At 38.8% G+C, this 14,572-nt stretch overlaps 1 protein-coding gene across 1 annotated transcript; it reads left to right on the top strand.

The window, feature by feature from the left end:
• Positions 1-10,451: 10,451 nt before the first annotated feature.
• On the top strand, positions 10,452-12,233 carry kctd12b (potassium channel tetramerisation domain containing 12b). Its single transcript, XM_060832723.1, has one exon. The coding sequence runs from the start codon at positions 10,560-10,562 to the stop codon at positions 11,397-11,399; it is 840 nt and encodes a 279-aa protein (XP_060688706.1). The 5' UTR covers positions 10,452-10,559; the 3' UTR covers positions 11,400-12,233.
• Positions 12,234-14,572: the final 2,339 nt, after the last annotated feature.

Below are 14,572 nucleotides of genomic sequence, written 5' to 3'. Positions count from 1 at the left end.
CACCTTGCCTCATAATCTGTTAAATTATGAGTGACAGAGAACTCCCAAATTCCACTATTTAAAGAAAATAGTATCAATTTATTCTTTAAATCTAAAAGTGAATATTAAACAACAATTAATCATAACTCTAAGACCTCTTTTCTCTCAACTGCTTATTACCTGCCTTAAGTTCTATGACAATATCCTGTTCCAGTAAAACACTGAATAAAATTACATCAACTTCATGTCAAAACCATACAGCTGCTGCCATCTTTGTTGTCTTTCATTTTTAGGCAGAAAATCTCCCTGGGTCATCGTCTTTATTTTACTGTGAAGATGTTTCATATGAAAAGGTACCTTTGATAGAGAGTGTTTCAAATGGCAGTTGCTCTGTCTGACTTTCAAGCTGCCTGCCTTTTTTATACCTCCAACTTTGGATTGTTCCGTTGGTTTGATGTTGGGAAAACAATAAACTCGAATTTGATTTGGTTTTAGTATCCTGGGGCATAGTTTAAACTGATTTGTTAAATACGAATTGTTGTCAAAACAGTAACCAACTCAGCTATCCATTTCAGTCAAATGTTACATATTGTCAATTTTCCAGTATGCTCTGGGACTGCTAGTTAATCATATGACAGATTCTTGTAAACTGTCAATGCAAAACAGCATTACCTCTTTCTCAGAGGTACAGTACACACCTTCAATTTTATAACGTTAGACTGTCCTAACTTTGTGTGGAATCAAATTGCTGCTCAAAGAATTCTCACAATTCAGCAGTTTTTAAGAAAAAAAACCAAGTTGCTTCCTGTAAGCTCTGATGCTTTCAGTGTTTCAAACTATATATGATCGGGTAGTTGTGCATTTATGTATGTGTAGGTGCCACTATAATCAGAAGACCCATGTAGGTTTTAACTATAACTGTGATGGTTCTTTCTACTGATTCCAGGTCCTATAGACATCAAATAAAATGTCTGAGGCATCATGATATTTATGCTAGATGTAGAGTTCTCCAATCTCTTTTTGCCAATGCTGTGCAGTGTCTCTTGAAAGCTGACAGAACCTCTCTGCTGCTGCTCCAGAATTGTTTCCTTCATTGATCACTTGTGATGTTCAGCACTTTTGTTCAGCTGGGCAAAATTTTCAGGGTCCTGTGTTCTCCTGTTGACTTTCCATTGCAGTACCTACCTCTAGTATCTGCTCCATCCCATTTTTGATATGTGCATCACCTTCTAATAATCCAACTATCTGTTTCGCTTCTTGATATCAGTTGTGCTTTTGAGTTGGTAGAGGGTGAACAATAGGCATATGATAGTACATCCTCAGAATGAATGGCTTTCATAAGATGTTTACTTCCTTTTTCAGCACCAGCACCAATACAGCATATAAATAAATGAATTATAGTTAACAAGAGGATTCTAGGTTATTATTATGTGAATACTTACTGACATGTGACTATATAATATTTCATTGTTTCACCAGGTAGCTGGGAGACTCCTACTTCTAATGGCTTTCCTGTGGTGCTCAAGCTTATCTGTATTACTGCCTTCTCTGTAGTTGTAGTTGTCTCTGTAGTGGCTTCTTGGAAATGGCTCCAGTTATAACTGGGGCCGTTTTAAAATTCTTGTACCCAGGGTAATTATAGTCACTTGAAGTGAATATAACAGCAACATGCTTCACATTTGCCACAACTCAGCCAGTACTAGATTAGTGTTGTAGAGTATATTTTATAGAGATTCAGAATAGTGATTCATGGTGATTGAATGATAAAAATCTTTTGCAATTATCACATTAGTTGGTGTCCTGCATTTCAGTATATTGCAGACATTATTTTGGTATGCAGTGGTCAGATAACAGCCAATGGCAAGTGGCTTCAGATGACATAAGTTGCAGCAGATGGAAAGCACAGCATGTTGTTTCTAGGTGCACTGTTTGCGACGTGTTTGCAACACTTTATGCAGGAGCCAGATCTGAAAATTTTTAAAAAAGCAATTATAATCAATTATCAATTAATTTTCTTTCCCTCATCTTCTTTCATCCCTCTAAGTAATTCACTTCTGCCAATTGTATGCTCTTTCCTTTCTCTCCATTCACAAAGATAAAGCATAAAACATCATGCAGAAGCAAAGAATAGGATATGGCCTGGCAACTGACTGGCACTTAAGGGAGTAGGCTAGATTTAATAGATATGGAATCACTCTGAGAAATACTCTCAGCTAGTTTCTGCATTACTGCAGGCATATCTAAGCCCTCCTACAAGATGATGTGTCATTGATATAAGAATATTCCGAAGGATTCCATTGGGAAGTAGGACTCCAGCCAAAACAGATACCTTGAACTGATCCATTGCCTATTCATTTAGGAGCAGATTAAAATGAAATCTTGATAAGTACACCTGGGAAAGTTTATGTCTGTTCTTGGCTATCCAGAATTCTCCTGCAAATGGTTTTAAAAAATGCGTGTGTTCTCATTCTAGAAGTTCATTCTACATTATTGCAGCATTTGGCAGGTAGAGTGCTTCACACTCTCCAATAAATCCATACAGGACATGCACCATCATCTCTAAAGATGACATGAAGACCTTTTGCTCATCAATAAGCTCCCTTTCATGGATGGATCCAAATGAGTATCAATTCTTCCAACTGAGGAATGTATCAGCAGAGGGAGCTGATTTCTGTTCTTCAGCTACCACCCCTACTTACACCTCATTCCATGTTGATTATCATCCTGTTCCATCTCTTGCTAGAGAAATGTATGTAAAGGGATCCACATGGCGTACTCAGTGCCATGTCAAAAGCCACCGAAAAGTTCAGAAAACATCAACAGAATATTAAAAACACAATAATATAAATAAAAAATCTTCTAAAAGGTTCTTGATGACTTTTTAAAAGTCATTGCAATTGTCTGCCTTCTAACTTGTACCAACCATGATTTGTGGGCAGAGCACAAACAAGCATCGGTGTGACCAATTTTTAGTCTGACTCCAAACTACATATTTGAGATACTGATCAATATTTGGCGATGGTTTCTTGCTACATGAAAAATCAAAATAGCAAAATCCATGCAGTAAACCATTTAGTCAATTAATACTTAAGCCAAATATCTCAAGTTGCAAACTGTGGGACTGACGACATGAAAAAAATCCCATTAGTTACCTACTCAGCTTGCATATGTTGACATTTGATATAGGAAGTAGAAACATGGGATTATATAGGACTAAATTCCTGATGTGTTCCCAATTTTGTTAGTTCACACAAGCCTCTTTTCATTTTTCTAAGTCTTTCAAATGAACTTTTATTCTCTTCTCCATCTATTCTTTTATACCATGCCCTTTAAAGCATCTCTATTATATTTCTTCAGTTGCTCCCTATGGTGGTGAGTTCCACATTCTTACTACTGGGGGGGGGATAAAATAATTTTTTCTAAAATCTATATTGATATTCTGAGTGACTATCTTAGTCTTATAGTTATGGTATTCCACGCAAGTAAAAGCATTGTGGTAAATTTTATGTAGACGTAAAGTGATAAAAATTTAGGGTGGCATGCACTCATCCACAGCTATAATGACATTGTGTCATATACATATTTTTTATCATGGTTGGGGATGGTCCAAGGCAGTGGTACTGCAATCAGAATTACTGAGCAGCCCCTTACCATCCGTTTAAGTAGATTTCCTTTCAGTTTTGAGACATTTTGAATTTATTCAGCAGAACTCAGGAATCATATGTCCCCTGGTCGTCACTTGGTTAAAGGTGGTATGACAAGCTGAGACCATATTGTCTGCTTAGGAATACAGCTTTGAAATTGGTAATGAATGCAGCAAACAGATCCTCATAGGTCTTGCAGATGTTAGCTGACATTGCTGCTGCATTCATGGTAATGGTGGGACAGAGGTGGTGCATGTTCATGGCAAGTCTGGAAGTAGAAGGAACATCAGCATGTACTCAGAATACAAATAACAAAGGAAAGGTAACAACTTGGTTTTCAAAGATCAGACATGAGAGGAGAAACCAGATGACAGAACGCAGACCATGTGTTGCAAAGCAGATGCTCTCAAAGTAGACAGGATCAGGTGCAGTCTCAGTAAGCTGATGAGCTTCAATTAGAGGAGAAACAACAGCTATCCCATTAGGAAGGCCATGTCCATGCCAGAGTGTGTATTAGACTTCCTCAACTACCAGTAAATGTTCGAATAGCAGTGTAATTGAGGATTATAGAATAGAATAGCCTTTATTGTCACTCAGTGAGTGCAATGAGAAGTTTGTAATGTCACCTCTTGGCACCATCTTAGATACAGACTACCTAGGTACAGATACTTTAAGTGTTACAGAGTGAAAAAGGTAAGCATGGAAATAGAGTTTAAAAAGTTCAGAATGATAATAAAAGTGACTATAACGTACTTAAGTTTTATAAGTTCTCATCCTTTTCCAACATGAGTCCGTGCCTGCAAGCTTTAGAACACAAGACAATGCTACCTCTACGCACTGGCCTCGGTCCAGGACTTGCTCTGCTGCTCTGGAACCCAGCCTGCATTTGCTCTGTTCCCACTTTGGGGCTCAGCCCTTGCTTGCACTGCTGCCTTTTCTCTGGACTTCAGAACTTGGCCCATGCCTGCTCTACTTCTGTCACTCTAGGACTCGGCCTTGGCCAGTGCTTGCTCTGTTGCCATCATTCTAGGACTCGGCATGAGCTTGCTCTGTTACCGATGCAGGACTTGGCCCGCACGCTCAGGTCCTGCCCTGGCTCTGATCATGACTGATCTCCCTTGATCTCCATTCTCCAGGTAGGGGTAGTTAAAAGTTGTGGGTGGAGGAAGAAAAAAATACTGCAAAAAGGAGAAAAAGAAAGGAAAAGCAACTGGTGAGTAGAGGAGTTCCGACTGGAGCATCTTACTTTGCTGTCATTTTTCAAAATCTATAGAGAGACTGTCACAATGATGCCTTGCAGTGTTTGGTGAGTTGAGACCCATGGCTTTGAAGATCATTGGTAGATACCGTCTTTAGCCAAATGGATTTTGTAGGGCTCCGCTGCGGTTGTGTGCAGTGTCCCAGGCATCAAACCACCACTGTAGGAATTGAAGAATGTGCTATTTAGGTGACTATATGTACTAATAAATGAACCTGACCCTGAGTCAGTCAGAGATGGCCATTGGCTTTGGAACCATTTCTGGGTTTGCCAGTGCAAGATATTAACAGTTGCATGTCTTTGGATATCAAGGCTCCCACGACCTAGCCAGTGGTCATCTTCAACAAAAATAGCCTCCTCTCCATTAAACTCTGATTGCCGAAAACACTGCCTGCAAGCTTAAGCATTGTTCTGAGAAAGCAGCTATTGCACCTACTTATTCAGGCAGTCCCAGGCACCAGTGTTTTCCAGGAGCCTTCTTGCCTTCATGAATAGATCCTCAATAACGAGGGATTCTTATTGAAGTTATGTCCATTCATCTTGATGAAATTTCAAAATGCAACATTGAACAGATACAATTCATGTCATATATTTCTATAGATGACTGTTGAGCAGATTATTTGCCTGCTAAAAATAAATCTTTGATCCTTTGATTTGGTGGAGCTATGTAATAATCTCCACAAAAGACAACTGTCTTCTGTATTGTGGTGGTCTGCTACCTTCTCCGCAATCTCAACCTGCAGAAAAGGAAGTTTTTACACTAAAAGGCTATGACTGTTCAGCAATCTTCATTCAACAGGAGTGTTATGCATGAGGATGCTAAGCAGGCAGGGCAGGGTATGAGAAAACTCAGTCAATAAAGCCAATTTTTATTATCTATCACCTCTTTCCTGTTCCAGAAGTGGAGAGTGGGTCCTGTGCACTATGATCTCATTTTAAGACAGAATTAAGGCAATTTATTTTTCTGTTAGGGTTGTGGAAATCTGTGGATACTAGATGCTGGATCTTTAAATTTATGCAATGCTAAGTCAAGGGAGTCAAGGGTTATGGGATATAGACTGGAAGGTAGAGCTGAAACCACAACCAGATCAGTGACATTTTATTGAATGATATTACAAGCTAGAATCTATTCCTGCTCCTATGAGCTTATGATTAAGATTTGATAAAAAGCAAAAGTACATTCAAGCTATCAAAATATTAGATATGGAGCCAGTACAAGTTTTCTCATCACCTGGCAACATAGAAGCATGAGGTTATGCATTTTGTTAGAATGGATAGAGATAAACTTTTAAAAACACAGAAAGAACTGTGGATGTTGGAAATCAGAAACTAAAATTGAAATTGCTGGGAAAACTCAAAGTTGTGGCAGAACCTGCACAGAGAAATCAGAGGTAACATTTTGACTCCAGTGACCCTTCTTCAGAATTGATTGTAGCTTGGAAACGCCAGCCTTTTCCTAGCTTTAATCATTTGTGAAGAAGGGTCACTGGACTCAAAACATTAACTCGGCACAGATGCTTCCAGACATGCTGAGTTTTCCCCAACAATTTCTGCTTTTGTTATACAGAAAGTCTAGGGGCAGTTCAAGCAGAGAGCCTCTGGCCAATTAGAGGCTGGCAACTTGCGAATGAGCGTGCACTGGTTTTTCAAGGTGGAGTGACATGCTATAGTCATGGGACTGGCTTTCATGGTTGCCAACCAGTAGCTTTTGAGGCAGAAGAACACACCTGACTGCAGTTAAACCAAGGGCAATTCTCCACTGAGCCAATTAAAGCCCTTGACGTCAATTAATGACGACCAACTGCCAGTGTTGCTGTTTAACTGGCAAAGGAAATATCTCATGCCAAGTCACTAGTGACCACAAGAGGTCGTTATTTCAACGATTTGTTAAAATATCAATAGTAAGTACAGTATGGCATTGCAGTGATACTATATTCAAACTACATGTTGGTATTGACGCTGTACGAAAACATTTTAATGCAGGCTGTTGATTTCATCAATTTCACAAATAAAATGAAATTATTGCGTTTGGTCCTCACAGTACTTAACAGTAAAGTTGACATACAACGCATGTGTCTACAAAACTTCAATTTTTATATTTGTTATTCTGAACTGTTATCGAAATAAATTATTCAATGTGTCACCGAAAGATTTAGTGGAAGAGAAGTTTTTCACATTAACCGGCTTCTTGTCTCATTTTCTGTTAGTGGGATCTTGCTATGCTAGAAACTCAGAGCCTTTAGTACTCTTATTACAATAAGCAATCCATTAGCTACGATGGATTTTGGGACATTTTCGCGATGTGAAAAGTATTCAACTTACATGAAAATGCGTTCCCACTATTTATGACACCCTTAAGAGTTTAATGAAAATTGTTGCTTAATGAAGTACATTTTAGCATGTCGCACGCGTTCTAATACTTCAATAAAGTGGTCTCATTTATAATAAAATAATTTTAAATTGGAAGGATTGTTTATAAATCTTAAAATCAAAATATGAAATTACAAAAAAAACCGAAAGAAGTGCGGATGCTTTAAGTTTTGAGGAAGGGTCACTCGATCCGCAACATTAACTGATTTTTCTCTACAGATGCTGCCAGACCTGCTCAGTTTTTCCAGCAATTTCTGCTTTTGTATATGAAATGACAATGTGTTTCTACACATAATCTTGATCGTATTACTCTACTGTGTGTACCCTCAAGTTGCATAAATTAAAATTGTACGCCAGTTAGAACTAAGGAGTAAAAGAAAGATTAACATGATTAAGTTACATATATGGTGAGTAATGAAAACGAGTTTTAATTTTAAAAAGGTATATACTTTTAGGCGCAATCAAATATAAACGTATCAACATGGACGTAAAGAAAAGCATGACTCGACATTGAGAAGGTTCATAATGCGATAAGTTTTTACAGCAGGGTGGCTAAGTAACCTTGCAATATGTCACTTCCATAAATCTTCTCCAAGAATATCATTTTGCACAATTGAATCTTGGAGTGTACCTTTTCGTATCGGAGAAAGCAGGTTCTGTTAGCAGCATCACATAGTTTAAGAGTGATTTCTTAAAACTGAAAGGCTGTGCAAATGACTATGTTTTTTTTGAAAGAACTGGGTTTTTCTTATTGAAAAAGGCTATACACTTCCAGTTTTCTTTCAATTCTCTTATTGGCGTGGCAATCCTGCAGTAGGTCTCCTTTCCTTTGCCACTCAGTGACATCACTTTGGCCACCCCAATTTGATTTGTTGTCACGTGTACTTAAGTACCGTGAATAGTTTGGTTTTGCTTGCAGTATAGCCAGGGGTAACATACAAGGACATGCAAATCATAGGGTGAATGAACAGAGCCAGGCATTCAAAGTTACTGCTGCATAGGTGGTGTACAAAAGCAAAATCAACAGTCTAATAACAGCAGGGAAAAAGCTGTTCGTTGGTACAAGTGTTTAAGCTTTTGTATCTTCCGCCTGACAGAAGAGTTGAAAGTCATTATAACCTGGATGGGAGGGGTCTTTGATGATATTACTTGCCTTTCAGCAGCAACAGGACGTGTAGATGGAGTAATTGAATGAGAGGTTGGCTTAATTGATGAGTTTGGCTGTGTTCACAACTTTATGAAGTTTCTTATGGTCCTGGGCAGAGGAGCTGTGATGCATCCAGATAGAATGCTTTCTATGGTGCATCTGTAGAAGTTGGTGAGGGTCCTTATGGATATGGTAAATTTCTTTAGCCTCTTCACAGGTGTGCCGTTTTGACAGTCGCATCTACGTGGATGGTCTGGGACAGATAGTTGGTTGTGGTCTCTCCTAGAAACTTGACTCTCTGGACCCTCTCCACTTCAGCTCCATTGATGTAGATAGGACTGTGACCTCCTCCTTTCTTCCTGACGTCCATGATCAGCTCTTAGTTCCAGAAGCAGTTAGATGTGGAGTTCTCCAATGTCTGTTGTTCTTTGGGAATTTAGAAGTTTACAGGAATAGCCCTCCTAATTTATGTCAGAAAAATAGTCTATTAGGAAGAAAAGCCCTAGTGGGCGTCTGTAAACAATTGGTAAAATTGAAGCCAGAAGCAAAAGTCTTGTCTGGTTAAGGTTATATTTGCTCTAATTTTCTTGCTAAACTTAAGCAATACAAAAACCATTGTTTTAACAAATCACAGTAATTGCACTGTTTCACTTAAAATTCGTATTGTTTATTCATATTTCTTAATTGACATTATCTTTGTAAAATTGAAAGATAATTAAACAGGGGATACACTATTATCAGAAAATCGTCTAGGCCAGAAAAAGGTGTTTTCGACTTGGTATAACTCCATTACTAGTGAATGAAGTTAAAGGAAAAATAAACCTTGCATTTATAATACAGTTGAAATGAGCGCATTTAGAATGACAGTTTGAAAGGAAATTACAAAATATTTAAGAGGAACCAAAACAAGTGGAAAATAACCATTTTGAATACTTGTAACGTGTCATTCAGTGAATAAAACTGAAAATCCAAGATCAGGGTTATTGTAAATTCCAATAAATACTTTAAACCGGGCTATCAAGAGCAGCAAACACATTTTGCAAAATATTTAATGAAATGAAAGAAAGATGAGTCATACCGCAAGTGAATGGCTATGAATTTTATACGGGATAAACAAAGCCTAAACAACTGACATCATCTTATCATTCAAATCCTGTTATGTAATAACCGTTTTCTTACACCCATTATGTTTCACTTAAAGCATACATCAAGTAACACCTCAAGCGAAATGTTAACTTTGTTGGTCCTGTATTATTCAGCTAAACATTAGGAAAACGCAATTTTAACAAATAAGTTTTCTAAACAACATTGTCATTGACTGAGCAACATAGATTGTCTACAGTTACATATAATTCATACCTGGATACGGAAATTTACATTTTTGTACAGATTTTGTATTTTATACTGGTTAGAAATTACAAATACCAGTTAGAGATGTCATCGTTTCACCTGTAATGCTAAGTCTTAATTAAGCACGGGGTGTTATTTTTAATTAACACTTGGTTAAAAAAGATCTATCATTATAAATCAGTAGAGACCAGAGTTTTTAAAAAAAAATTCATACATAATTCGTGCCAATTCCAAAGCACAGTAAATAAATATTTGGATACTGTAGACTCCATTTCCGATGTGAGGCTTTGCAGTTGCGAAAATGAAAAACAATGCCATATGTGGCAGTAGGTATTTGGAAAATTGCCAATATTAGTACGATCTTTAAAGCAAAGGTATGGGGTATCTCATAAAAAATGAAGAGCATTGCAAGGATTCGCAGAAAATAAATTAATATTTCAGGTCTGCTGAAACCTCGTACAGATATTGACAGACTTGCTCAGTATTCCCAGCATTTTCTATACTGTTTTGTTTTTTGAGTGCTTCGTTTGCGCTAAGCAGCGGTAGACATAACTCCTTGCATTACTTGAATGGCAGTGACAGCTGGATGGGCAACAGGGCAGAAGGGGTGCGTTCCTCAGAATGGAAAGAGGCGATAGCGCGCCACGCCAATTGATCAGTTTGCTCAGCCGAGCCCCGCCTACTGCCTGACTTCTCAGGCTCCGGCCGTTCTCGCTGCTGTCGTTCTCTTTATAAAGTTCCAGGAGAGTCAGCGGAGGGAGCACGAGCACCGGAGAGCGCGAGGAGGCGCGGGGACAGTGACCGCTCGCCCATGGCTCTGCCGGACAACGCCAGTACCATCATGGGCAGCGAAGAGCCACCTTTTCCTGAGATCGTAGAGCTGAATGTCGGCGGCCAGGTATACATCACCCGCTACTCCACCTTGCTCAGTGTGCCCGACTCCCTCTTCTCGCAGATGTTCAGGCCGAAAGGCGGGTTGGGGCTGGCGAGAGACGGTAAGGGGCGCTTCTTCATCGACCGAGACGGTTTTCTTTTCCGTTACATCCTGGATTACATGCGGGACCAGCAGCTGGTGCTGCCCGATCACTTCCCCGAGAGGAGCAGGTTGCAGAGGGAGGCCGAGTACTTCGCACTTCCTGAACTGGTCAAAACGCTGAGCCCCAAACTCAGCAAACAGAACTCCATCAACGACGACACCTGCCCCAGCGACCCCGAGGACGGCTCGCCCAGTACGGATGCGATCCGCAGCATGGTCTCGGCCACGGCGATGGCCAGCGGGACCGGCAGCGACAGGAGAGCCGGTTTCATCACCATCGGTTACCGGGGCTCCTACACGCTGGGCAGGGACAGCCAGACTGACGCCAAGTTCAGAAGAGTAGCCAGGATCATGGTCTGCGGGAAGACGGCTCTGGCCAAAGAGGTATTCGGGGAGACTCTGAACGAGAGCAGAGATCCGGACCGGCCTCCTGAGCGCTACACGTCCCGTTACTACCTGAAGTTTACTTTCCTGGAGCAGGCGTTTGACAGGCTGGCAGAGGCTGGCTTCCACATGGTGTCCTGTAACTCCACCGGAACCTGCGCCTTCGCTCACGATCAGACCGATGACAAGATATGGACCAGCTACACTGAATATATTTTCTACCGTGAGTGACCTGTGCATCACCAACCTCTGCCTGCTCCTCCCCAAATGATTAGATCTAAACCCGATCCACCACCCTTAGAACTGCCCTAAGTGCTCCTCCGTGTGCCATTGCTGCTCACCCAATTGCTCACGCTTTCCAATTCATTTGGGTGGATGAACTTTTAAAATTATGGTCTGTTACAATTTTATTTGGAAAATGATGCTGTTTAAATTGATATATCAATTTGTAAGCGAACACAAAGTTTTGTAGTCTAGAGATGTGTTTGAATGCGGTGCCCATTTGGTAATTGGCACGTCTCCCAGTGCCTTCAGCAGCCTGGTAGTGTCTGAGGTAAAAATAATTTTAAAACAAAACAAAAACGTATGGCAAGCGACAGAGGAACTTCTTCATAAGTAAACAACAATGTATAAAACAACTGATTTTTGCACGTCAGTTGAGGATTAGTGAACTGTCATTATTTCATGAAAAGCAAACTGTGTTTGTGCTCCCTACTCAGAATATTTAAAGGGAAGGCTAAAGGTGGGGACAGTATTTCAATTGACTGCAGCAAGAATGCAAAAGTGAATTTTAAAGAGATTTGCCATTTTCTCACATCATAGTGTTCTGAGCTTGAAGAAATAAGGTTTATATCTTAAAATAAAATGTTGCCAAATAACACATCGCCTTTAAAAAAGAGATAAACACATTTAAATTTCATAGTGAAATTATTGTTGTAAAATTTTGGATCAGTCTGCATGGGCCAGGATATTTGTGCAGATATTTCCAAATGAACCTTGATGTTTCCTATGATATGCGTATGTGACATTGTTTAAAAAATAAAGCTATTTTGTGACTAAATCAAATGCCAAAGCCTTCATAGTTTAATTTGTATCTTAAATAGTGAGCTTTTGATACACAAGTTTTAATCCGTTTGGAATTAATTTTTACTGCAATCAAGCAGTGTTCAGTTGATTTGCAAAGGTTAAGAGCTAGTTGGTTTAACAATAAACTCATCTTAAACCTGATGAGCTTATAGTGAACTTGAAGATTTGTTTCAAAGACAGCCTATAAAAAAAGTTATAGTGGGCACTTCCCTGGAAAGTACTTAAAGATCAACTCTTCCAAATGGACTATAAGGTGCCTCACAGAAGCAAGTGTAATGTCTGTATATTCATGTCATTTTTAAACCTCAAATATTTAGTAAAGTAGTATACAAATGAATCAAAATTTAAACTGTTTTAGAACTGACATTATTTCAAATTTCCTTTGATCCAGCACCAATGAGAATTTTATTTTGACAAAACATTGCTGCCTTGACATAGATTCACTTTGTGTTTTTTATGTTATTAATGACATAAATATTTGAAGTGACCTACTGTCACTACTGTGTTTAAGCACAAACAACACAAAAACTTTGCTGTTTCATGTTATCTGTTATAAAAAAATGGTTTCAGTGGTAAATGCTAGTTACATTTTTGATAACTAACTTGTAAATGTTACTGAGCCAAGCTCCATATTGATGGTTTTATTGATTTTTGGAGGGATCCTTATTAACCCTAGTTGTTTACATAAATGTAGGATAATTTGTCTTGCTCAGAAGCTGAAACTTAATTTAAAAAATCTCTTGTGTACCCAGCAGTTGTGTCCCTTTTGTATTCTGTATCAAAGCAGAAAGATTGAATGGAATACAGGTGATAGCCTTCATACATTTGTATTGTTTCCTATGCAGTTCTAAACACCTTTTCCTCTCCACCCCCCCCCCCCCCACCCACTCAAACATTCCATACAACTGTATTAGTGCTCAAAACTCTGTCTCTAGTATGAGATGTGAAGTTAGTTTTGTCACCTGCTAATACATGATTTCTTCATGTATATTCAAATGTGATGGGCCTTCTGAGACTCTCAACCTCACAGCAGTACTTTAATGAGATATTTGGCCATCTCAGATCGTTTGTGTAAAATAGATATCTTAGCCATCCATGCCACTTAGACACAATGTACTAAATATGTGAGAAATGAAAAGTCAAACAAATGGGAGGTTAATAAATGGCACATTCAAAACTGCCAATGTTCCTGAGAATTCCCTGTTGAACTGATCAGAAAACATGTCTCAAGAGCAATGGTTAATATGCTTCTGGCTCTGGCATTTGTGTACTTTGTATGTTATTGGACTACAAGCTGCTTTGTTAAACAATTCACTGAAACCCATTTGTAACTGTTACAAGTGGACCAAATGGAAGTAATTAGATGTAATGTTCTTCAGTCTTCACATTCCAAACTATTTAATTTGGAAGTTTTAAGTAAAAACACAGAAATTGATAGATACCTGGAGAGGATTGATAATAAGGAATACAGAGATGGTATAGGAAAATGACACTGAGGTAGATGGTCAGCCCTGATAAAACTAAATGGCAGATCAGGCTTGACCAGCTGAATGGCCCAACCTTGCTCCTATGTCCCCAAGCATTTTGCTTGAAAAAAAACATTTCTTTTTCTGGCACAGGCTTGGAGGGCCAGAGGGCCTGTTCCTGTGCTGTCATTTTCTTTGCTCTTTTAGTGCATTCTGTGTAACATCACATCCAAGTGGTTAATGCCTGCTTCCTTTAACATTCTGTGCTTCACTTTAAATGAAAGTTTAATAACTAAAACATTTTTTCAAGTAAGCCCAAAATATTCTAACAGCTAACTAATATAACTATTTTTGCTTCTCAATGTAAGTGTGTATTGAAGATTTTGAATTACAATAATTGGACTTAATCAGACAGTTATTGATATGTCTTTAAGTATTTCAGAAAGATAATCTCAAGCATCATTGTCTAATTCTTTTCAAAGATCTAGTCCAATTATTTTGCTTTTTTACAGACACCGATCGATTATTTTTTTTTCCCAGGATCAAAATAATCAGAATGAATCCAATGACTTAGTATTTCATTAATAACTCAGACCTCCATAATCACCTTGTGTCAACTAACTTTAAAAAAACTGTATGCTCATACCATGTGTAGTTTTTGGAGTTAGCATATCAGTAAAAACATGGCACTCCCTCTCCAACAATTTTCTGTCTACTTTGTATTCCATCACAGGAATTCACCCATGTCTGTCCATATCTTCACCAACCCAAAGGATAGATTAACCTGGCTGCAGATTTGTGAATACTATAGTGTTTTTCAGTTGAAATTGACTTGGTGTTGATGCTATTTAG

This window comes from Hemiscyllium ocellatum, chromosome 11, assembly GCF_020745735.1.
Source record: "Hemiscyllium ocellatum isolate sHemOce1 chromosome 11, sHemOce1.pat.X.cur, whole genome shotgun sequence".
Lineage (NCBI taxonomy): Eukaryota > Metazoa > Chordata > Chondrichthyes > Orectolobiformes > Hemiscylliidae > Hemiscyllium > Hemiscyllium ocellatum.
The sequence above is the reverse complement of the archived record's forward strand: the minus strand, read 5'-3'. Positions and strand labels throughout refer to the sequence as shown.